Genomic DNA, 23,790 nt, shown 5'->3' on the forward strand with positions numbered 1-23,790 from the left:
CAAGAAAACTTCAAGATGAAAGTGAACGTCTCCTGGGCAGGAAGGCAAAGATAAACACCCACATAACTGCAGAGAACCTGCAGGGAGCTTTAGCTAGCAGTCGAGCAGTGACATCCCAAGTAATTGTGAGCCAGTTTCTGTAAGCAGGGGTGATTAGAAGGAAACCCTGTTGCACGTCTACAGAAATGTGCAGCATTTGATCCAGAGAACACATAAAGAACACTTCATCAAGTCTTAAACGTACAGCCGTAAATGTTCAGCTCTGTGAATGTGTGAGAGTCAGCAAGCATGTCCGTCCAAATCAGAAATGCAAACCTGACCAAAAAAACAAAACAAACTGTGAATAAAGTGAAAGGATGCTTGCTGAACTTAAATGGGCTGCTTGTAGAAGGCAGACTGAAGTATCTCAGAAAGGTCTCATAAACAGTGCACACAGAGCTGCTGTGGAGTCACGCACAGGTTTGGGTTTGTGCTTCTTGCAATGGACACAGTAGAGAGCGCACAGTTAGTATGATGGCAGCTTTAATGTCAATAATGATATATCACTTCTTCTGCCCTCTGATTGGTTCCAGTGGCTCCACATGACCATGTACAACTGAACTGAACTGCTCTACCCAGACACCCTCACCTGGATCACCTCAGTTTCGTTTTTCCTGCTCTTTTTTCATTTTTGTACGTTTGTGTAGTTCTGTGCCAAAAATGTTTATTGCAGAAACAGAAACATATGGCAAACAGAAAAGTGAATATTTCTGAAGCTGTTTTTCTTTCCTCACACACTCAAACAATAGCAATGGAAACGACCTTAAGAACTCTCCTGAGTCGTGCAAACAGCCAAAGTCAAAGGTCAAGGCAGGATGTGCTGCTGTGAGGAAGTTTATGATGAAACTTCAGTGACTTCACCTTCATTGTCCTCTCAGTCTGACATCATTTCTCAACATGCCTCTAAATGAGAGACAATAAACACAGAGCCTCTTTTACTTTGTTCAAAACCACAGAAGACTGTTTGCCTGTGTCCAAACACCGATCATCATACCTAGAATAATCAATAAAATATGCTGTCCTCCTGATCAACATGCATTTTTGTTCAGACTCATTTAATTTACACTCAAAATCTAAGTGTGTGTGCGTGCATTCATGTATGTGTGTATGTTTGTTAACTTGTCTTTTGTGTTTCATTGTAAAATTTTAGGTTTTTATCTTGTGAGTTTGAGTATACTGATGTGTGCTATATTAAGAAAATTGTCATAATTTATGTGGAGTAAACAAAAGTTTTGGTTTGAGATTAGACAAAAAAAATCTGTTAAAACATTTCAGTGTGTTGTAATTACGTTCAGATCAGTTTTATTTACATCAGTTGACTCAAGGTGCTAATTCAAGTGGTTTCCAAGGAAACCGGTCTCCTGCACCTCCTCTGAGCTGCATTTTTAGCCCATGATAGATGACTTTGTAGCCAAAAAAGAAAGAAAAAGGCAATGTTTATAACATGCAGTTGTGACATGTAAGTACATGATGAGTTAAGAAGCTCAGTGCATCACTGTGCGTCGGCAGCCTACGGCAGCATAACTATGGAGGGTTCAGGGTCACCTGATCCAGCTGTAACTACAAGCTTTAAGATAGCTAGAGAGAATATGGTCATCTCAGGTACACAGCCATTCAAATCTGCTGTTCACAATGGACAGTCAATCAGAGCAAAGCTATCTTAAAAGAATAAAGGCATGCAAAGCTACTCTACTGGTGTCTTTTAATTTTATGCAAGTCTTTCCCTCAGCCAGACCAGACTTATCTCCTTGTTGCCTGGTTATGTGAATGTGCCGTACGGTGACCGTAGCCATGGGAGATCTTCTGAGAAATGACCCTCTGTCCTCTGCTCATGGCTGGAATGTGTAAATATCCGTCTTCCAGCATCATTCGTCAAAGTGAGAGCAGTCAGAGATGCACATACCAGCGGGTCTGTGTGTGTGTGTTTGTGTGCTTCCTGCATTTTTAGAACTGCATGTCACGCTCATAGATCCACGCTCTTCAGTGGAAGCTGCTCAAATGATTTTTTCTTTTGTGCCTGGTTTCACAGCAACATATTTATACGGAAATAAAAACAATCATCAGTTCAACATAATAAAGGTGCGTGTGTTCCCCCGTGTTTGTTTTTCCATAAAACACCACACATGTCCTGAAGAAACAAGAACACTATATGCTTAAAAGGTTCAGTTTTCAGTTGTTATTACACTCTGAAATCCGACAGTAGAAGTAATAAAGGTTTTTTTAAAGAGACTCATTAGTTCAGCTTTCTGTTTTAGCTCGATGTGGTTTCCAGTTTCTGGCTCTTTCCTCCTGATGTTTTTTGGATGAACCCTTGACCAACCAGTCTGTCCTACTCTGGTTGTTTTTTTCCACTGAGATAAAGTGTGGCTTCCTGCATGAGAAATGTCTGAATGCTTGAATTCAATTCAATTTTATTTATATAGCGCCAAATCACAACAAAAGTCGCCTCAAGGCGCTTCATAGATACAGAGAAAAACCCAACAATCATATGACCCCCTATGAGCAAGCACTTTGGTGACAGTGGGAAGGAAAAACTCCCTTTTAACAGGAAGAAACCTCCGGCAGAACCAGGCTCAGGGAGGGGCGGCCATCTGCTGCAACTGGTTGGGGTGAGAGAAGGAAGACAGGATAAAGACATGCTGTGGAAGAGAGACAGAGGTTAATAACAGATATGATTCAATGCAGAGAGGTCTGTTAACACATAGTGAGTGAGAAAGGTGACTGGAAAGGAAAAACTCAATGCATCATGGGAATCCCCGGCAGCCTATGTCTATTGCAGCATAACCAAGGGAGGATTCAGGGTCACCTGGTCCAGCCCTAACTATATGCTTTAGCAAAAAGGAAAGTTTGAAGCCTAATCTTGAAAGTAGAGATAGTGTCTGTCTCCTGAATCCAAACTGGAAGCTGGTTCCACAGAAGAGGGGCCTGAAAACTGAAGGCTCTGCCTCCCATTCTGCTTTTAAATACTCTAGGAACAACAAGTAGGCCTGCAGAGCGAGAGCCAAGTGCTCTAATAGGGTGATATGGTACTACAAGGTCATTAAGATAAGATGGGGCCTGATTATTTAAGACCTTGTATGTGAGGAGCAGGATTTTGAATTCAATTCTGGATTTAACAGGAAGCCAATGAAGGGAAGCCAAAACAGGAGAAATCTGCTCTCTCTTTCTAGTCCCTGTCAGGACTCTTGCTGCAGCATTTTGGATTAGCTGAAGGCTTTTCAGTGAGTTTTTTGGACATCCTGATAATAATGAATTACAGTCGTCCAGCCTGGAAGTAATAAATGCATGAACTAGTTTTTCAGCGTCACTCTGAGACAGGATATTTCTAATTTTAGAGATGTTGCACAAATGGAAGAACGTAGTCTTACATATTTGTTTAATATGTGCGTTGAAGCTTTCCCAACTGAGAGAAGTGACCCTGACGTATCTGCATCCAAAATAAGAGTTGGTGGAATTCAGCATTCCCTTTATTACCTCATTCAGCAATGAAGACAATGAACCATTGAAGTGTGATCCTATAGTTATAACAGTTTTCCAAGCAGATGCTCTGTTCTGCAACATTACACTGCTGCATTAAAATGTATAAAAACCATATTGTTATGATGTTGATGCGCCGTGAATAAAGATTAAAAAGCTGAACATAGCATCAAGTCACACAAATCCTAAATAAAGGCAGGATGTAGACTGAACCACCTTTCAGGAGGAAGAGAGAGAGAGTGTACATTTTTCTTCTGTTTGTGTGTCGTGTGTTATTTTTTATTCCTGCTCTTTTTGCTGCTGTAATGCTTTGAATTTCCCAACTATGGGACTGATAAAGGCTATCTTGTCTTACTTTATCTTTACATTTCCAACCTAATGAACGGGCATTTCCCATCTGCTGTTTTCTTCGTATGACCTGCATGAAGCAACATGGTAAAACCTTTTTGTTGTAGTCCATCCTCAGGTCCTTGCAGTTACCAACATTATTAAATAGTCTTCATTAAACTGCCCTTCATGCTTTTTGTTGACCTCATGATTTTTTTTCTACTTAGGTCAGGAAAAGACAAAAGAGTTTTTTATTATTATTATTAATTGACCACAGTTGTGGTTTTCGGGGCTTTTTTTCAAGTTATTTCCCATTTTATTTTCTACTTTCTGTTCTCTTTATTCCTCTCTCGGTTTCACTTCCTGTCCTTTTCAGCTTTCCCTCTTGATATTGTGGCATTTCCCACATGATCTAAGAGAACAAGCTGGCAAATTTTCTCTACCCATAAAGGAAACATTTAATACTTTCATTTATCCTTCAGAAACATTCATATTCAAAATGTGTGATTTTATTCCCTAGACAGGAGTGCTATTATGGAATATGACTGTTAAATGTAAGCAGCAATTAAATCTGTCAGAGAAATGCAGTGAAGTGCAATATAATAGATGTAGAAAGTGACAGGTACAAGTTTATATCTTCATGAATCACCGAAGTTCTCAGGCGCCTTAAGTGTATTTAAATAAGCAGTGCATTCTCTGTCTTGGCTCAGCTTCCCAAGATGCAGCACATCTCTCTGGAAAAGATGGAGGGGAAACAAATGAATTTTATTTTTCTATAGCTCATGTTTGATAGTTGGCATCTGAACTGTTTCACTGAGATTTGAATGCAAAATGTTGTCAGTATTTGTATATTTACACGACAAAATAAATATTATTGGAAGATACACAAGCAGGGAATGTGCAGAGCATTACATCATCAACTCATGCGTTAGCCTCACCGGCTATCCGGGACTTCACAAGTGGCCTGCTGATGATGACTGAAGACGCAGACTGTACTTGCAGCACTGAGCTGTGAGCAGCACCATAATGCCCCACATGAAAACATCAGAGGTGGAGCATTGTCCCGCTGCAGTCTCTGCTGTATGTGCTGCTCTGGACCGCTGTGACACTAATCAAGAAGGACAGCCTGAGCGTGACCTACTTCTGTAGGTGGCTCCTGCAGGCAGGACAGTCACCCTGAAAACAGCCTGAACCGCCTCCTGCCAGATGGAGGCGATGATACCGCAGCTCAGGCTTTCCTGTTTTATGATGCCAGTCCTCTGGGTCAGTGCTTCTCAGATGGGTTGGATCATGACCACTTTATGATCACAAGCTGCACAAGAATCAGCAGCAAAAGATTTGCTTTCATTTTCTGAGCTGTTTCTTTATCAGAGGAAGCTGTGACGTCTGTCATTGCTTCATAATTTACTACATTTATAAGCAATAGGCTTGTATAGCAGTATTTCTTCTTGGTCTCCAAGTAAGAATCCTCTGGCCAGGCAGCATTATGTTGTCTGTCCATGTTATTAATTTAACGGATTATTACAGCTTGTTTCAGTCTACTGTATCTTCCTGCTGCACAACAAGTGTGAGCTCTCCAAAATACAAGGGCCACCTATAAATGAATGAACCATCAGGCGCTGATGAATATTCCGGTGATTAGGCCAGCTGGCCACCATTCCCCAGCAGTGATCTCTAACAACCGTTCCAACGTGTCCATCCCAGACAGCTCGTTCCTGTTTTTTTGCTTTCAGCCAGACTGAAAATTAGCTTTTTGGAAGCTGCAGGAAGCTCACACCAGCTGACCTGATAGCCAGTGTTTTGTCTGTGACTCCACATTTCCTTAAATCTGAACAATGAAGGTGAAGAGTGCAAAGATAGCACAGAGACACAACAGACCCCTATGCCATGTTGAAACTAATCAGGTTCATATCTTGAGTGAGGCTTTTTTGTGGATCTTTGCCCACCTCAGAGTCACAGGATTTCTTCTACGCTGCTCTTTAAAACTTTGTTCATTCCAGCTCCTAAATCTGATGCAGTTCTGCATCAGCTGCAATCACAGCAGCGACTTCAGAACACAAACACTGTTTTCAGCATCGCCATGCACTGTCATCCGAGACCTTTAATATCTGTCCGCTGAGCAGGCACACTGATGACATCAAGCCTGCAGAGAGGCCTGTACAGGCAGATCTCTATTTTTCCTTGTGTTCTGATTCTTTCTGACCAAATATGTGGATCAGAAGTTTAGGACTAAAATGAAATATTTACTTTTTTATGGATCAAAGACTTTTGGAATAACAATAATATAATAGTGTAACATACTTTCTCATATGTGGGACAGTTGCAGTCGTCAGTATCATCAGAGTTCTCATCAGTCATGCTAATTACTTCTGATACTAAGAATACCCAAAGTTACTGCTAACAGTATCATTACACCGAGCTTGGTTGTGATCCCAGTGATATATTGCCAGGACAATATTACTTATTTGAATTACAGTTGTAAAAGTCAGTAGGAGTCACCTGAGGGGAACCTGTGACAGCCCTGGACCCCCAGGGGTGCCCATAGCCCCCAGTATGATTGTGAAATGATGGATTCTGTATCATGAGCATGAGTTTGGCTTCTAAATAAAATCAAATCAAATGCAATGTCCTGACTGTGGTGACCCTGTTGATTTTGATTGTGTGATCCAAATACAATCACACACTTATTCCTGCTCTTAAAAAACAAACAAACAAACAAACAAACAAAACAAAAAAACCCACCCAAAACCCAATAATTTAAAGTGTCTAAATTTATATTGTGAATCCGAAATGTGGGCGAAGCAGTCGTGATAAAGGACCATCAGTCACAGATCCCATCATGGCGAGGATCTGTTTTTTTTTTTTGCTTTCGCTTGTAAATACTTCGGATATTTCAAATTTATAAAGCTTCATTGTTTCAGCAGCTCACGTTCAAATGCTGTATTGAATATTCATGAAAGTTGTCTTGGCCTATTGGAGGACAAGTGTGTCAGGTCTCTGCAGATTCATAGCGGGAAACCGGCGATGGTACTTTCAAAATAAAATAAAATAGCTATAGAAAGAAAGATCACGCTGGCTTTTGGACTTTATTTAGATTCCATTTAAATTAATCTCTAGCTGTAAAAGTTTGAATGAACACTGGAGGGTTTTTCTACCTGCATTAACGGGATTGTACTACTGTAATACTTCACTACCAGTGGAAAGTAGGTAAGACTTTTTTTTCTGTTTTTGGTAAGATTCCCTATTTATATGTGTTTTCTCAGTTACACACAGTTCACAGGGTTTGGGGTTTTATTGACATATACCACTTCAAAAATTGAAGTTAAACCTGTTTGGAAAACAAAATCGAGAGCTTTTTACAGCATAAATGTGAAGCCAAATGAAACTTAATTTGAAATATAAACATTTCTGGCTTCTGTGCTGATTTAGTGTCTGTTAACAACAAAACTTGACTTACCTGCTTAAATAAAGGTCACTTTGACTTTCTGCACCCCTAGTGGTATCAATTTGTATTACACTAATGTGTAGCCTAGCTTATACCAACTTCCTTTAATATCAAAAACACAAAACAAAGATGTTTATGAAATAAAGTCATAGCAGTTGTTTCTTCACATTATCTTAATAGCTTGAGCCAATCTTGGAAGGTTTTTAAGTCATTTTAAACACAGCAAATACATTTTAGCACCCTTAAGTCCCAAAGTGGCCTGACAGTTTTCAGCAAAGAAAATCTCCAAAATTTACAAGATCACATCCTGGGCCATCTGATCTCAGGAATTCGCATGATAAGGTGGGGCCAGGTTTCACAATGAACTCACCCGAAACTCTGGCTGATTGGGACCCACACCCAGTTTCACACCTTGGCTCAGGCGATTAGAGGATCATCGGGGGTCCTTTTGTCCTTCTGTGGGGGGGTTACTCCCACTGGGTTTAAATCTGGGACTCTCCACCATTTGGCCCTTAGAACTGAAGAAGCTTCTCGGATGAGAGGTGCAACGTCTTCAAGTAACTTAAAGAAGTCCAGACGTTTTTCTTTGCAAGCTCCTTTGACTACGATGACCTGGATGACTGAAAACCTTCACAGACAAGATCGCAGAATCTTCAAGTAACACATTCATTACTTTCAATTGACTCAAAACTTTAAAAATAACTTAACTGTGTTTTATATTTACAAATGAAAAAGTTTAGAGCAAGGTGCACACTAAAAGTGAATTCTTACAAAAAATAGGAGAAAAAAGCTGTTTTGGTTAACTGGAATAATCTAAGGAGCTTGGAAAGAAAAGCGACTGGACTTCAATAGTGAGTCGACGACTCTCTTAAGAGACAACTCCCACTAGGGCTTATATAGCTGGGACTCTTCACCATTTGGTCTTAGAACTGATGAAGCTTCTGGAATGAGAGGTGAAATGAAAAGAATCTTAAAGATGTCCGGTCGCTCTTCCTTCTAAGCTTCACAGATTACCAAGACCTGGATGAGTGAGAACCTTCACAGACTTAACAGACTAATTTAAAAAGAATAACTAGACTTTTAGGGAAAGAGGAAATCTACCTAGTGCACTTAAACAACAACAACAACCCCCCGGAGAAAAACGATTACTCTTTAATTCAGTCAAAAAGCATATGAAGTACTTTTAAACACAGGGATTTGCAACATGAACGCCTCCAGAATTTTGGGTGGCACCACTAAAAATATCAAGGTGGCCCAGGACAGGAAATAGTGAGGGGACATACAAAGTGACACAATACAAATGAATGAAATTGCAGGATTAATAACAAGGTAACGTTTCAACTCATTGTAGGGTGTCTTCCTCTTTATTAAATGTATTGAAATTATTACCAACATAGAGTGGTCTTGCCAACAAATTTTGTGGGGAGGCCAGTGCCCCCACTATTTCCCCATTGGTGGCGCCCCTGATTTGCAATCAGTGCAACAGGAAATAGTAATAACGTATAATTAATTTTAAAGAAAGTAATCAGAGGAACGGTGACGCGCATCTGATTTATTTTGAAAGGCTTCACCGGAAGTGCGTCTTCTCGGTGGGTCGTGCTTGCCGGTGTCGGTGTGTAGGAGCGGCCGGTTCCTCCCAGCAGCCACACCGTTTAGAAGCAGAGCTTTTCTTCACACAGCAGCAGCGGCACACACCGGATATTCATCTCATTAAAAACACTCACGGCTGGAAGCGGCGAGAGAAGAAGGACTCTTTCCTGGCTCGGTTATCCCTCCCCGTCCCGCCTCTCTGATTTGGGTCGTCTTTGCTCTCCCCCCCCCCATTTTTATTTTTTATTTTTGTACATTTTTGCCTGTGACAGTTTCTCCGTGGCGCACTCAGGTTTCTTTTGCTGACATGGTAGATTATCACGCTGCCAATAACCAGTCGACCGTCGGCGGGGCGCAAACGTACATGGAGCAGGAGAACGACTGGGACCGAGATCTGCTGCTGGACCCGGCCTGGGAGAAGCAGCAGAGGAAGGTAAGGCAGCCGAAGTCTCGGGGCCCAGCTGGGCCGAGTGGAGCCGGGCTCGGAGGAGGCGGGCAGAAAGAAAAATGGCAGTGGAGGAAGGATGCGATGGGGAGGTCAGAGACCGAGTGTGGGCCTCGGTGTAGCTTCACAAACCCCGCATTTACTCCCAGTGCTATTCGCCTTCTCTCTCCTCAGCCCGGGGGTCCTCCGAGCTCTACTCCTCGGTGCAAAGCCCCCCCACATAAGCTGGTTTCCTCCTCTCTAAATCACTGAATGAAAAGTCCTGAGTGTGTGTGTGTGTGATATTAGCTGCAGCTTTCACTCCTTCAGATGTGATTTTTTTCCCCCCTCCTCTGAGTGGAAACAAGGCGCCACATTGTTGCAGAAAAATCCACGCTGTGATTGTGCAGACAGCTCAGCCTCACGATAACCGCACAGCGGACTTTACGAAGGCTTCGTGCAGGCGGCTCGCCTCCCTGGCACGCCTGCTTGTGTGGTTGGTTGGAGGCCGATAAAATTGTTGGAAGATCCGACCGATACTGTGGCGTTAAAGGCCGATATTCAGAGAATTTCAAGTTGAGGATTCTCAAGCATTTCGAGAGATGCTTGGGGTGATATGCGGGCAACTGAAATTCTTTCGCGGTTAACTTTTTCTCTTCTATCCTTCAGAGTGCTTTGGTCATTGCAGCTATTCTGAGATCGGTTACAAATGATTACATAGTGATTTGTAGATCCCGTGATGATCGAGGTTATTTAATCCCAAGCCACAGTGCTAAGGTGTTAAAATGAAATAAAGCTGAGCTGTCAGCAGTAATGCTGTACGAGCAGAGCACTTCTCTCTGGTGTGACAGTGGTTCTCTCAGCTCTGGACGCCCACTTCCTGAGCTGCAGATTTAAACCAGCTTTAGGATTATTCAGCAAAAATGTGGAGAAGCCAAATAACATGAAACCACTCAGTTGGCACCGTGAGTGCATCTGGCTATTCAGCTTCACAGATCACCAACACTCTGACCCCAATAAGAACATTTTGAGTCTTTTCAATAATCTGAAACGTGGTCCCCTTCCTGTCCACTCATCTTTCTCTTCTTCCTCCTCAGCAATGGCTGAGCTAGCTTTTTTATTCTTGAACTGCTTGATATTCTGCAAAGTGGTTATAAATGATGTTACACTAGAGCTGCTTGAGTATGGAAAAAATACAATTATTTTGGTTATGTAACATGATTAATCCTAAACTTAGTCTTATAATGATGTACGACTGCCCTCCCAAACTTGGATATAATTCAGATGAGAAGGTGTTGAGGGTGACAGCTGCTGCTGCGTCCAGACTAGCAGATGTGAAGAAGTTCAGCGGATGCACTTGATGTGTAAAATAACCCAAATTAGGTCTTTGTAGGGAAGAAGAATGCAGACAAACTAATCACTTTATACTTTCCGATTAATTACCCCGCCCTGTGATGCACCCGTGCTCTTACCACACCACTAAACCGCTCCCACATCAAATGCTTTACCTTCTAAATCTTCAGAAGGGAGCGGCGAGGCGGTCTAATGGAAGATAATTTGAAGTGAGGAATGATTAAGAGTATCTCTTTCATTGACTGGCTGGATGACTGACATACTTTTTGTTGGTGTGACGGCATGCCGAGCCTCGACTCCTGCATTGCTGTTAGGCCGCTCAGCATTTTAGTCATCGCCGACATCACGCTCCCTCCACCTGAGGTTAGGCGACTCTGTGCGCGCTCTGCGTGTTTGCCCACACATCGCACGGGTCAAAGTTTCTTGTAAAGGAAAACCTCTCCTACAATCATTAACAGAGCGGAGGCCTGCAGTACAGACCTGTGCTGAGGTTGGGTCCTGCAGTGGAGGCTGATGGGTATTTGGTTGATTGGGGACGCGTCCCCTTGCCAAACATTTAGCCAGAGTGATGGAGGTAGGGAGGGGTACAAGGGCAAATTCCTGTGGTGTATTCATTCAAACTCACTGTGCCAGTTACTACTCAAAAATGTAGATATGCCTCCCGCAAGCATATCGAGACAAATGGCTATAATGAGTGTGGGAATGGCTTGTCCTCCCTGTGTGTGTGAGGGGTGAGTCTGAAAGGTCAAAAACAGGAGCAGTGTGTCACAAGCAACATTTTCCATCCTGCTGCCTGCAGCCCATTGACAGTGTTGAGTGATATAAGAATGGAAAATCAGCTGGGTTTTTATTAGTTTGGCCTTTTTTTATTTTATTTTGGGGACACAGAGCAGCTCTACCTCATCGAGTCACGAGGACACTCAAACACTGAAACTTTTCAGTAATCCAGAAAAGAGAAACGAATGCAGGAGGTGCTTGAAAAGAAGACATTTGGCTTTATGCTGCACCAGAATAACTTGTTTCAGGACTCCTGTGAGAGTCATTTCAGCTCTTTGGCAGAAGCAGCGTTTGTCCTTGTAGTTGTCCATTTCGTACATTTCTCAACACCCCAGAGTAGCTGGACCGAGCCCACGCAAGTCCAGTAAATTGCAGTTTGTTACAGACGAAGCTCCTCGCCTGACAAACGTGCAATTAAGTCTTTCTCGCTGCTCGGTCGCACGTCCAAACACGCCAAAGTACGCAGTGACGCCACCGAAGGCTTTTTTTATTGCCGCTGTGGCAGACTGCTCATGCAAATCCAGCTCCTCAGCGACAGTTAGGCTGCGCATACTTTTTTGTGTCACGTGGCAGGGAGGAGGCAGGGCCAGGTGGGTGGATGAGCTAACGAGGAAAGTAGTAAAGTACTTGGCATCACCAGAGAGGGGCTGTTCTTATTTATCGAAGTGATACTACTTTGAGGTTAATGGAAACTTGCCCCACCACTAGCTTTGGGATAGTTCACACAAAAAGGACAACAGCAGCTGATAAATGTTTTTCAAGTGAAAGAGCCGAGGTGAAGATTTCTTCTTTGCAAAGAGACAAAAATAAAGAAACCTACATGCCAGAGTTTCCTTTCTTCCCTCATCTCCTGTCAGGAGCTCGGAGCAGTGATTGGGAAATGTTTCCTCTCGTAAATCAGCTGTGGTCACCGACTCTGATGGTTATCGGAGCTTATTTTCCTACACTGACAGCCGTTTCAATCTCACAGCCAATTTGTACTGAACTGATTGTGATATGGATGCAGACTTTGTAACTGACTGAAGGGTTGTGGGCAGTAGATGGGGAATCATTTCCATTTTACAGTACCTGTCAGGTGGCTCATTGGGGTGATTTTATACCTGTGTTAATTATGCTTTTTATTTCTTAGACAAACAGTCCTTTACAATCAGAGTTGATGTGTTTCGGTGCAGATGTGTTCTGCAGTGCAATTTGTTTACAGTGAGCCATCCCCCCCCGCCACACACACACACAAGTGCTCACATTAACAACACAAAACGCACACTGAGTTTTCTTCCATTGCTGGCAAGGTGGGCAGCTGGGCACAATGATAGTTTGTTCTTTTGCCGCCCACTTTCGCATGCTTTCTGTGGAGACTGTGTGGCTGGAAGAAGGAGAAGAAAGTTCAGATGGCCCGGTTTTGGCTCAGGACAAACTGTGAGTGGCATTTTTGTCAGGACAAATGGACCGAACAATGCATCCTGCACCACACTGCATGCAAAGGCTGCCAGGCTGCTTTCCCCCCCCCTCTCCCAGCCTGCCTTCCTGCTTCAAAACAACATTTAAAGGAATGAAGGGAGCTGAAAATGTCTGAAGGAGTCTGGCTAAAAAGCCTGTTTGTTAAACAGCCGTGGTCACTAGTATGGTGACCATTGTCTCAGTATGGAGACAATAAAAGGAACCATCGGCCTGGGGTGTGGCGGATATCGGAGGAAGCTCGTGTGTTCAAGTAGAGATCAATTAAAGCTGCTTTATAAGATGTCACCACCAAAAATGTGTTTTTCATGTTTAGGGTTTTCAGAGTTCAGAATAAACCAAGTGTATATAAGATCCAATTTATTATAAAGTATAATTATGTATACTGTTGGGAAATTCCTCTCTGTATTTAACCCATTCACTCAGTGAAGCAGTGGGCAGCCATTGGGCCCCCGGGGATCAGAGTGTAGGGACGGTACCTCAGGGTAGCCGTTCAGTGGATTCGAACCCCCGACCTTCCGATCATGGGGTCACCACTCTTACCTACTGAGCTATCCCTGTGCCATCAAGTAGGTCAGGGATCAGAAAGTGTTCTGATCTGAAATCAAACCATGATCTCATGCAGTAAAAACGAAACCAAAACAATTAGACTGTACTGTGTTGTTGTCTCTGTTACTATGTTGGAGGTGGGCAGCTGGTTACGCTGTCCAACTATAAAACCACAGTGAACCAATCAGGAGCGGAATATCTTATCTGACACAGATGCACTGTAGCTGTACGTGTGGTATCAGGGAAGAAGGGATTTTATTGGCCAGTCAGAGTCTTCGAGTCTAAGTTTTTGGACACTGGGTGCAATTATGTCTCTTACATGGAAGAATTGATTGAATTATAGCTGTGGGATATTGGCAGAAAACATAAATATGGACAGTGTTCATAGCTGTCAATATTTGTTAAAGCTTTTGTTTAATCAGGAAGTCCCTTGAGAGTAATCCTTTGTTATATATATATTTTTTGGCCAAGAATGGAAATTATTACAAAAAACAAAACAAAGAAGGTCCAGCCTGGTTTGGATGTTAGACGTCTCGTATTTGCTCACAGTAAATGTAGAAAAGCTCATTTCTTTACGTGTGAAGGAGCTGATACAATAGTTTGCTGCCTGTTTTATGAATCTACGACTTTAGATTTCAGTGGATGATCTTGCTCGACATGATGACACAGGTTAGTGAGGTTGCTTGTCTCTGGTGGCACAAAACCTCTTCCTTGTTTTGGTCTCTAGTTAAAACGGCACTGTTCCACCCCCCCAGCGCCCGACAGAACTTCAGTTTTTGTTGGAATTTCATTGTTAACACACATTCAATGGACAAAATCTTTAAACTAGGCAACACGTTCCCTTTGCAGAGAGACGCACAGAAACTGTCTTTTGGCGTCAGTGTCTTCACAAATGACTACGTTGCTTTTGGACCAGAGAGATGTTGGCGGTCTTTTTAAAGACGGCACGCTGTAGGTGCATCAGAAGAGTCCATGTTCATGTCCCCGTTGGAAAGTTGTTGTTTACAACTTTTTTTTATGTTTGTTTGCTTTCACATTTGCTTCCCGTCACCTGGAAAGTTTAGGGATTAAAAGTTTCCTGGTTAACTTTTATTATTATCATCATCATCATTAACCTTGAATGTTAAAAACTGCACTTACTAACTATATGAGAGGGTAACCTTTGCGCCCTCCTTTTATGACAGTTTGCATTGTGGCACCAAAGGCCACTCTGTGCTTATCAGTGAAACAGCAGCAGGTTTTACAAAATGTCAGGATTCGACGCCCTGTGAATGAGAGCAGGCTGGAGTTTGCTGCCATTCGCGTTATAATATTTAAAGAGATTATGAGCTCTGCGGACTTGTAAAGGGCATCTTTATCTTTTTTTAAATTTATTTATTTCTTATTTAAAGCGTAAACAGTCATTGGCCTGTAAAAGTAAGCAGCACTTAAGGTGGGTAGCAATAAAATAATGATTAGTGAGGCCTCGTCGTGATGGTCCTGGTGTAGTTTCAGTGCTCCGTGTGCTTGAAGCAGATGGATTAGTTGAGGCTGTAAATTTGTGCCCTCTTGTTTTAATCGTACATCCAGTTGACCTTTTCGATGGGAGGTGATGGAAATGCAGTTTTCAGTTATTCTCTTGCTACCAGCTGCTTCCAGGTCAGCTGTGGGAAAGGCCTGTGCCACAGCTGACCGTGACCCAGAATCAGCTTGTGAACCTGAACAACAAACCAGTCAGTCACGCAGACAGTCAGAGCGAGCAGCGAGGAATGTACCCCTCTCCGTTTCCCCCTTTGTCTTCCTCTCTGTTCTGCCATTGGCGGCGGTGAGAGAGCACGCAGGGGGAAACATTCCTTTGGTGGCCTGTTATAGCCTGTTAGGCCAGTGGGAGGGGGTTTTGGACTAAAGGAGGGCGGGGTGGCCTGTTTTTGCCTGGGATTGGGGGGGGGGGGGGGGGGGGATTGCAGATGTGGTCGGTGTGGTGGAAAAGAGAACTTTCCTTGGGGGCAAAGGGTACTTGCTCGAGGGGGTGGGGGTTCGGTGGGGTGGGGTTGAAGGCAGTTACGATGTGGTGGAAGTCATGGCGCCAAAAAATATTTTTTGTAGAAACTGTTTTAACTTCATTGGCTGCACTTTGGAACCATTTAGTTTCTTTCTAGAGCAGCAGTCAAGTTCAAAGTGCAGATCAGTCATTGGCCGTCACATCATCCAATCAGCTGTGAGATCATAGCACCCGTGAAGCCCAGGGCTGCTATTGATGTTGGTCAGCTGTAGGCCTGTGTGTAGAGGCGGTGGAGCCTAATGTGTCTGTCTTACAAAGAGATCTCTTTACGGTCCGTTTGCCTCCCACAGTCTTTGTGTTTCGGGACTCGAGTTTGTCTGAATGTCGTGGAGACCACAAATCCCCGGGTTCAGTTTCTGGCTGACATAACCTCGGATCTCTTACTAATTGTGGCTGTTCACAAGCTTGCTTCTTGGCTATTGCGCATAGTTATGAGGATTAGTAAATAGCATTTCCCAGTGATGAATTGAAATTGGCAACAATGGAGACTAAGAATTTCCGTTTGGTTTCCTGCCAGTTTGCATGTTGATGGTCTTTAACTCGGAGCTTAGGACCCCCTTAAGTGCATCCTTTACAATGGGATTTGAGGGGAACGCACTGGTTCTCTGCAAGTTCTTTTATCCACTTTCCGTTGTGTTAAGCTGTTAGCAGTTCAAGGTCCAATATTTCTATTGACATCTAATCGAATCTAATGCTTTGCATCATGGTAAAGTTTTCTCTACACTACAATCTGATAGCTGTGAGGTGCTGTTTAGCCACTTATCAAGAGCACATGCAAAACCTCTGCAGATTTCAGCCTTGCTGTTTCAGTTCTGTATTTGACGAGCCCCCCTCAGCTTTGGGTGCTACTATCGTTTTCTTCCTTTTTAAATGAATCAGTTAATGGAAACTTCAGGCTGTGATCGGGGTGTGACTTTCTGAAACCCAAACCAAATGTGTGCTAGAAATGTCAACTGTCTTGCGATGTGACCTGTGCTCATTTAGCTTCTGACAGTTGGTGTCTAGTTAAAACACTCTTAAATGTTTCATTTCGCAAGACTAAAGTTCATTTGAGTAAAGAGTGGAGCTGAAAAGCCTCAGTGGTGGAGATCACTGAGCTTGTGGGCGTGTAAACGGTGGAATTATTAAATACTACCCAGTTGGAACATTTGTTTTGGGGAAGTACTTTGATTAGGGCTGTGGATTTAATTAGATTTTTAACTTGCATTTTGTTAGTGAACCAAACTGTTGAAGATAATCGATCTCAAGTCTCCAGTCCTGTGGATGAACTCAGACTCCACCATCTTGGACTACAGCTGGTGGTGGTCCTCCTTTTTCTCTGCAGTCTGATGAACTTGATGTAGATGCACATAACCCACTTAATTTCATCATCTGCAGTCGATGACGGTGATTTGACGGTGGGACACGACCAAAATGAGTCGTGTTCTTTTTGTACAAATAACAATTCTGCAACAATTAATTGATGATTTTTGATGAATGGGGTTCATGTTGAGCGGATCCTTGGTTTAGGGTCGTCACTCCTCATGTCATAAGTTTTGCACAGAGTAACACTGGATGTGCCTTTCCTCTGTTTCAATGTGTGTGTTCTAATGCAGACCCGGTGGGGGGGGGGGGGGGGGTTGTTTGGAGGAAAGCAGCAGAAGAAAGGGATGTGTGTTTAGGTGTGTGTGTGTGTGAAGGGTGGGGGCGTCATTATATTGTGGGTCTTGGTGCAGGGGGTTGGGAGCAGTTAAAAAGTGAGGTTCCCCCCCCCCCATTACCAGCAGAGCCCCATAGCTGTGGGCTCGTCTGTTTGAGGCTGCTGGTAAACACTGCACAGTTAAACACTAGTTCCTGATGTGCTCGCCCCCACTGCACAGCGGCTCTGCATGGTGCGTTCAGGAACCGGGGGCATGAACTGAGGAACAAACCGAGAACAGTGTGGTGTTGGAAAAAGTTCCTCAAACACTGCATCTGTGTTCAAGACCACAGTAATCTTAGCTCGCATCACCTCTGAATGCGCCTGATTGAGATTCGGCATCAGACAAAATCTGCAGTCAAGCCAGCAGTTAATAATAAAAAACCAAACATGCATCACCAAAACAGCAGCAGGATCAAGTTAGTTGGTGCTGGGTGACCCTGAAAACGTATCTTCCAATACCTGCCCTTGCTCCAGCATCTCTCGCCTGTCTCCATGGCTGCAGAGTGCAGGAAGCAGTCATACGCTGCCGTATCTGCGAGGCTGCACAGCGCTCTGCAGCCTCTTTATTTTTGGAAACAGCACTTCAGAGCTCTGCCATCATCCTGCACCGGTGAGGGAGCGAGAGAGTCGGAATTTGATGAAAATTTGATAAAAGAAATTGAGGAGCATGAAGCAAAACCTTGTTCTCACTGTTGCTATTTCAGACTGCCGTCTGCAGCCACGGAGCGGCCGACGCGTGGTTTTGTTTCTTACGTTGGAGGCTATAGTTGGATGTGTCTTAAGAGGCACTTTTAAGGTGCCATTTTCAGTGTGAAACAATGCATGTGTATATGGTTGGTGTTGCTTTGTCAGTGCAAAGAATTGCAGAACTAAACAAATATGCTTAAAAAGCTTCCTCCTTTTTCTTCCTATTAGTTTATTTCAGCAAACCTGACATTGCAGGGACTCTACAGATGCGTCATCAGCTAAAAAACAGCCTTCTTTTTATTTGTCTGTTTATTGGTGAGATCTGTGTCGCTCACCTGCCCGTGACTCAAATTAGCAGGTTGTTTTTAAAGAGTAGGTGTGATTCTTGTGAAATGGGTGATATTTCGGTGCAGATCAGACCTCAGCGTGTCAGCACTTGCAGACATAAGTGTTGGCTGAAGCAGTTTTCGCACTTGCACTGCAGCTCTGAACTTTTCTACACATTTCTTGACTGAGGTGCCCGTGGAAGTGCAAATGTCAGAGCAGAGGTTAGGTCCCAGTACAGAAAGTCAACGACTGGGTGCCTTCCTTCGTGTTCACTCACCTGAGCTGGGTGGAGAGTTTCCAGTAATGTGACTTCACAGAACACAGAACCTTCACAGACAGTAATGTGACTGTTTAAAGCAGATTATTTCCTGCTGTTCACTGCATGTGAGAAGGGAAAACTATGCAGAGTATGCGAGCCAGATTCTCCTGAAATTGTCCGAAATGTTTGTATGGAAATGGGTTAAATTTGTATTTTTCAGGTCGTCTCCTGGAGGCCCGTGTGGTCGTATGGCAACATCTGTTTGCAGCTGCTGTTGCCCGCTCAGAGATTACATCCAGGCTCCGATGACAAGCTTATACCCAAATCTGACAGATAGGTGGGGAGAGGGATTAATAGGCACATGATAGTCCAGATTGGCTGTGATTTAGGTTGAACAAATATGAACGAGGGTGTTTTAAATGAGACAGAATGCTAACAAATACGTTTTAAACTGCTCCAATCACCTTTGTTTACGCTCGGATGGATTTCATGGGGACTTGAACTAGAGCAGCTGTGCACAGCTGATCATCTTTGCTGCTTTCAGGTCATAACCTTAAAGAGAAAACAGGTCTTCCAATAATATTTTTGTTCTGTAGAATAATACCTGATGGAGAGCTGAATGTTTAGCCACACCTAAACAGGTTATTCTCCCTCCGGTCTGGGTGTGTGAGCGAGATAAGAAAACGCACACAAACACACACAGTACTAGTGTAGTAACAGAACGCGAGCTGGGATGGTAAAGCCTCGCGCTACATCTGGGTCTTAGACACACATCTGGATAGCATGTTTAGCTGGATTTGGAGTTTCCACTGCCTCACAGTCTGACGGCTGCAGAGCTCTGACACAATTAGACCGGCTTTAAAGAAACCGCTGCTGTCACCTGGACATGAATGACAATAAAGCATCCAGAGATTTAAACTAAGAAACTAAGCACGGTTAAGCTGGATGAGATGGGCAGCTGGGAAATTTTGTTTACTTTGATTTAAACCTTTGTTGTCCTCGCCAACATCGGTCAGTGCTGCTCGGCTACCTGAGAGATTGTGGGCTAGACGTTGATCTTAGTGACATGGCACACCTGCACCACGCTCTGTTAGAGTCCCATTATAGAAGCACAAGGAAGGCTCGGCACTAGCCTGGTTAGTTGTAGAGAGTAGATTGTCAAACATGAAAAAATGAAATGGTAAAAAAGTTACATATTTTTGCAGAGTCATTAATACACCTGAGGCATCCTAATCAGTGATGAGTGAACTGAATCATGGATGTTTTCTTGTATTTGTTGCCTTTTTTTTGTGTGGAAACTCTGAACCGAACTCGACCCTGATGGGGAATCACCCGATGAAGCTCTGCAGACATCGGTTAGTCTTTGTTGTGGTGTCGAGACCAGTGCCTCGATCTATGACTTTAAAAACTCAGTAAGAGGAGTGACGATGAGGCAAACAGAGCATGATTCAATCTAATTGTGCATGCGCGTGTTTGTTTCCTGCGCGCTTGTCTCCGATTTCCTCCGAGAGCTCCTGTTGTTTTATTTAACAGCTTTCAAACTGGGACACTGGGCGAAGAGGTGAAGAGGAGAACCCTGCAGGGACGGGGACACACACACACACACACACACACACACACACACACACACACACACACACACACACACACACACACACACACACACACACACAGAAGTGTCTTGCTTTCCAAGAAATGTACAAAGAGTTGACTCTGCTGGGATCAGTATCATTTTTCTGCTGCTAATTCTGACAAACCGCCATGCCAGTCCACCCAGACTCATGTAAAGCATCCATATAGCGTTTTTAATTTCTCATTGTAGCGAATGCATAGCGATTAGACAGGCACATGGAAATGACTGTCAGGCCATTGTTATGCTTGGCGCAGAATTTTAAGGTAAATTTGGGACTGCTTGTACACCTGAAGCAGAAACCTTTCAGCGGGGTATCAGTGGAGCCTGTGTTGGTTTCAGGGCACATAAAAGGCGCATTAAATATTTACTGATTGTGCCTGGCCTTCAGGTTGTGGTGTGCTCATTTAAAGCGCGGGTGCTCGGTTCCCCTGATAATCCCGCGCAGCACTTTTCCTCTGCACTGTGATTCTCTGAATTTATTTCTCTTTTTTCCCCTTCTGTCTTAGCCAGTGTCGTTAAGGCAACAGAATCAGACAAAAGGAGAGACATTGCTGCTATTTTTAGGCCTTTTGGCCAATGGCTCTTCTAAATGTGTTATTTTGCATCGATGTGATTGTAGCAGTGGGCAGTGTGGGGGTATGCTTTTGCTCAGGCATCTTCAAGACCAGCCCGGGGCCTGATCGTAGCTTCAGCCTGTTCATGAGGAGGGTCCCGCCGAGAATCCCGCTAAAGCTTTGGATGAATGGAATGAACAAAAGTGGTCTGTGCAGTGGGGTTTAACTGAAATGAAGACTTTAAATTGGTTCCTGATTGTTCTGCAGAGAACAGGAGCAGAAGTGAAGATGGAAGCAGGAAATCATGTATTTTAAAGGATTATGTCAGCCTGTTAGTGTAAGACTGGATTTAGACTCGCAGGCAGCGAAATGCAGAGAGCTAAAGACAGATGGCTGATAAACATCTACTGCAGGTTCATTGTCAGTTTATGCAGCTGAGAAGTCGAGGCTCCAAACATGCTGCTGCTTTGGGCCTCAGGGCCTGAACTGAAAAGTGGGAAACGGTTAATCTTCTTTACTTTTTCTGCTGCAACTTAATAAAGACGATTTTTGGAAAGAAATATTATTTTTTTTCAGTCAGATATGACCCAACATGTGCTCAGAAATTGTCTTTTTCCTCAGTTTCTGTGGTGACGATGCTCGTATTAAATAGTGAGACTTCAGTCAGTTTCATCTGATGTCACAGACTGCAGAAAATCCTTATATGGTCATCTCAGGCAGTCTTAAAACCCCACCCACCTGCTGTTTAAACCTTTTTATGATGGACAGCCAATCAGAAAGAAGCCTGCTTGAAAGACAAGGAGTTAAGATGCCTCGTTTCAGACTGGAGTTCTAAATGAGGATTATTTTGATCTGTGAATCATGCAAAGCTACTCTAGAGTCCAAGTCTCCTTTTAATAGCATAAGCATGGAGAAATAATCTGTTCATTGAACTTAAAAATGCAGTTATCGATGTAAAGGCCTCAGCTGTAAAGAGCAAAGACGATGGAACTGCAGCTCCGAGTTCACTTCTCGGGAGTCGTAGTAGTGAATAAAGGGGAAGGAAGGCTCTGAGGTTTGTGTGGTTTTTAAATATAAAGTCACTGCACACGCAAACAGTCAGACGAGTCCTCTGAGTCAGGCCAGAGAGACAGACAGATACTGTGTCTGTGTGTCACCCCTGCGTTAATGGACCAGATGGCGGGCAAAGAGCGGAGGGAATGCCTGCAGATCAGGCCGACTGTACGCTGAATGGAAGCACACAACAGGGAATAATTGGCCTCCAGTTTTTATCTGAGCTGTCACATTAGCAGCGTTAAACGTTTGTGAATAACGCACACTTGTCTTCATGCACGCTTACAATTATTACATACAGAAAACAGAAGCAATTAAGTAGTTAGAGCGACGCTAAATCAGCAGGGGGCCGTCTTTTTCTCATCACTTTGTTCTTAAAGTATTTTCAGCTGTCAGTTAACATATGAATCCAGCTGCTGCAGTGCACAGTCACACCACTCGCCACTCGCCGCTGGTCTCAATGTGGGTCAGGGAAGTCCTCTGCGCCATCGGCCACGAGCTTACTATCCTGTCTGATCCAATCAAAGCTGGCCTGCAGGGGATTATTTTAGCTACCGTTCCCCCCCAGTTAACAAAGATCCCTCTGTTGGCTCTCCTCTGAGTCACAGTGCTGTGGGAGCACACAGCAGCATGCACGTGCAGTTAACACACATCAGGATACTCTGGAGTAGCTTCATAGTGGCATAGCTTTATATCTGGTGTGTGTGTGTGTGTGAGAGCTGTGGAGACACGAGGGCTCGATTCTTAAGCCGCAGCATTTCCTGCTGAACTCACGACCGCAGTATCACAGCTTCTCTGCTGACATTTTAGCGCCTTTCTGAAGCTGAAGCGTTATTTTTACTTTCAGTCTGGCAGCCATGCAAACATGGAGCGGTGCAAATTTCCAGATGTTCTGCTTTGTAAAACGACAGGAGGACAGAAGTGCAGATATTTAAAGAGCAGAATAGTTTTTCTTTGGACATCAGGTCCTGAGATGCGTTTTAAACCTTCTAAAAATAAGATGCTGTACTCTTGTGTTGCTTAGCAACAGCCCTTAAGCAGAGCTGTGGTGCTAATATGGCGACCGTGGTAAGCTGCATGACCAAAGTATGTATCAGGATTTCTTTATTGAATTTTATAACAGGTTTTAAAGAAACTAGCTTATCAGCAGCTGTGATGCCACTTAGTCTGCACCAGCAGCATCTCACTCCCAAAGGGGGCACGAAGGCTAAAAAAACCTCGAGTATAAAAATCTTACATCATCTTACAAACAGCTTTCTCACCTTCAGCCTCCCACACACTCAGACTTCATTACTGTACAAATAAATGTGTTGCAGACCTAAAAAATCCATGAAATATGGCAACATTAAGAGTAAATTGTGATTTCAGCTGCAGCCGCCCATAAGTACAAAAATTTAGATGTGATTATTTTTGATCTGTGTCAAAGGTCGTTCAAATCTGAGAAGCCACAGAGAGACGCAAGGCTTAGTTCTTACAAGTGAAGCGGAGGAAACCAGATAAACGCTAACACAGCTGAGGTGCAAACGTTCAAGAGGAAGTTCAGCATCTGGCTCTTCTAGCGTTTTCATCACAGGCAGCTTGGACGTGCAGCACCATCGGAGCATCCTGCTCGGAGCTTTGATATGAACGCTGTGTTAAATACTATTTTCCCCACAGGCTAAAGAGATGTTACAGTTTGAATGTCTGTGTAACTGAAGGATCTGGCCATGGAGGCTATATGAAAGATGGGCGTAGTCGTCGGTTTGAACTGTGATTTTGTTTTTTTTATTATTTATCTTTTGGTGCTGTGATTTTCAGCAGCGTATGTGTTGATAAAGCCAGACGTGATCACATTTAGATTATCAGCTAATGCTGGAAAGCTGCATCCACAGACATTTGTGCTGCATAAAATTTAAATCATAGAACTTCAGTCACCAAATCGTTTCGTATCGTTTGTTTCATTGCATGTTTCCAAAGGCTCCAGCACCACAAACACAGCCCGGAGCTCCAGTTCAGTGCTTTGAAGTTGCCAAGATGAAGCCTAGCAGATGTCCAGCAGCCTTATCAGCACCACCTCTCAGTCAAAGCAACTACACCCATAATAATCTTTTAGTTTTAATTCTAGTTAAACAGCTGACTG

At 43.5% G+C, this 23,790-nt stretch overlaps 2 protein-coding genes across 8 annotated transcripts in view; both read left to right on the forward strand.

Moving 5' to 3' along the window:
• LOC113035821 (calpain-9) overlaps positions 1 to 1,077 on the forward strand; it is a 32,683-nt gene extending 31,606 nt beyond the window's left edge. For both annotated transcript variants that reach the window (XM_026191573.2, XM_026191574.2), the window contains exon 20: positions 573 to 1,077. In XM_026191573.2, the coding sequence (XP_026047358.2) occupies positions 573 to 599 (27 nt within the window). In that variant the 3' untranslated portion in view covers positions 600 to 1,077. The remainder of the gene's footprint in view (positions 1 to 572) is intronic.
• Positions 1,078 to 8,884: 7,807 nt separating this feature from the next.
• The window catches only part of actn4 (actinin, alpha 4), a 55,359-nt gene continuing 40,453 nt past the window's right edge, over positions 8,885 to 23,790 (forward strand). For 3 of the 6 annotated variants that reach the window (XM_026193688.2, XM_026193690.2, XM_026193692.2), the window contains exon 1: positions 8,885 to 9,311. In XM_026193688.2, the coding sequence (XP_026049473.1) occupies positions 9,186 to 9,311 (126 nt within the window). In that variant the 5' untranslated portion in view covers positions 8,885 to 9,185. The remainder of the gene's footprint in view (positions 9,312 to 23,790) is intronic. The other 3 variants (XM_026193689.2, XM_026193691.2, XM_026193693.2) reach the window with 1 other exon arrangement.

The sequence above is a fragment of the Astatotilapia calliptera genome, chromosome 14 (assembly GCF_964374335.1).
Source record: "Astatotilapia calliptera chromosome 14, fAstCal68.1, whole genome shotgun sequence".
Classification (NCBI taxonomy): Eukaryota; Metazoa; Chordata; class Actinopteri; order Cichliformes; family Cichlidae; genus Astatotilapia; species Astatotilapia calliptera.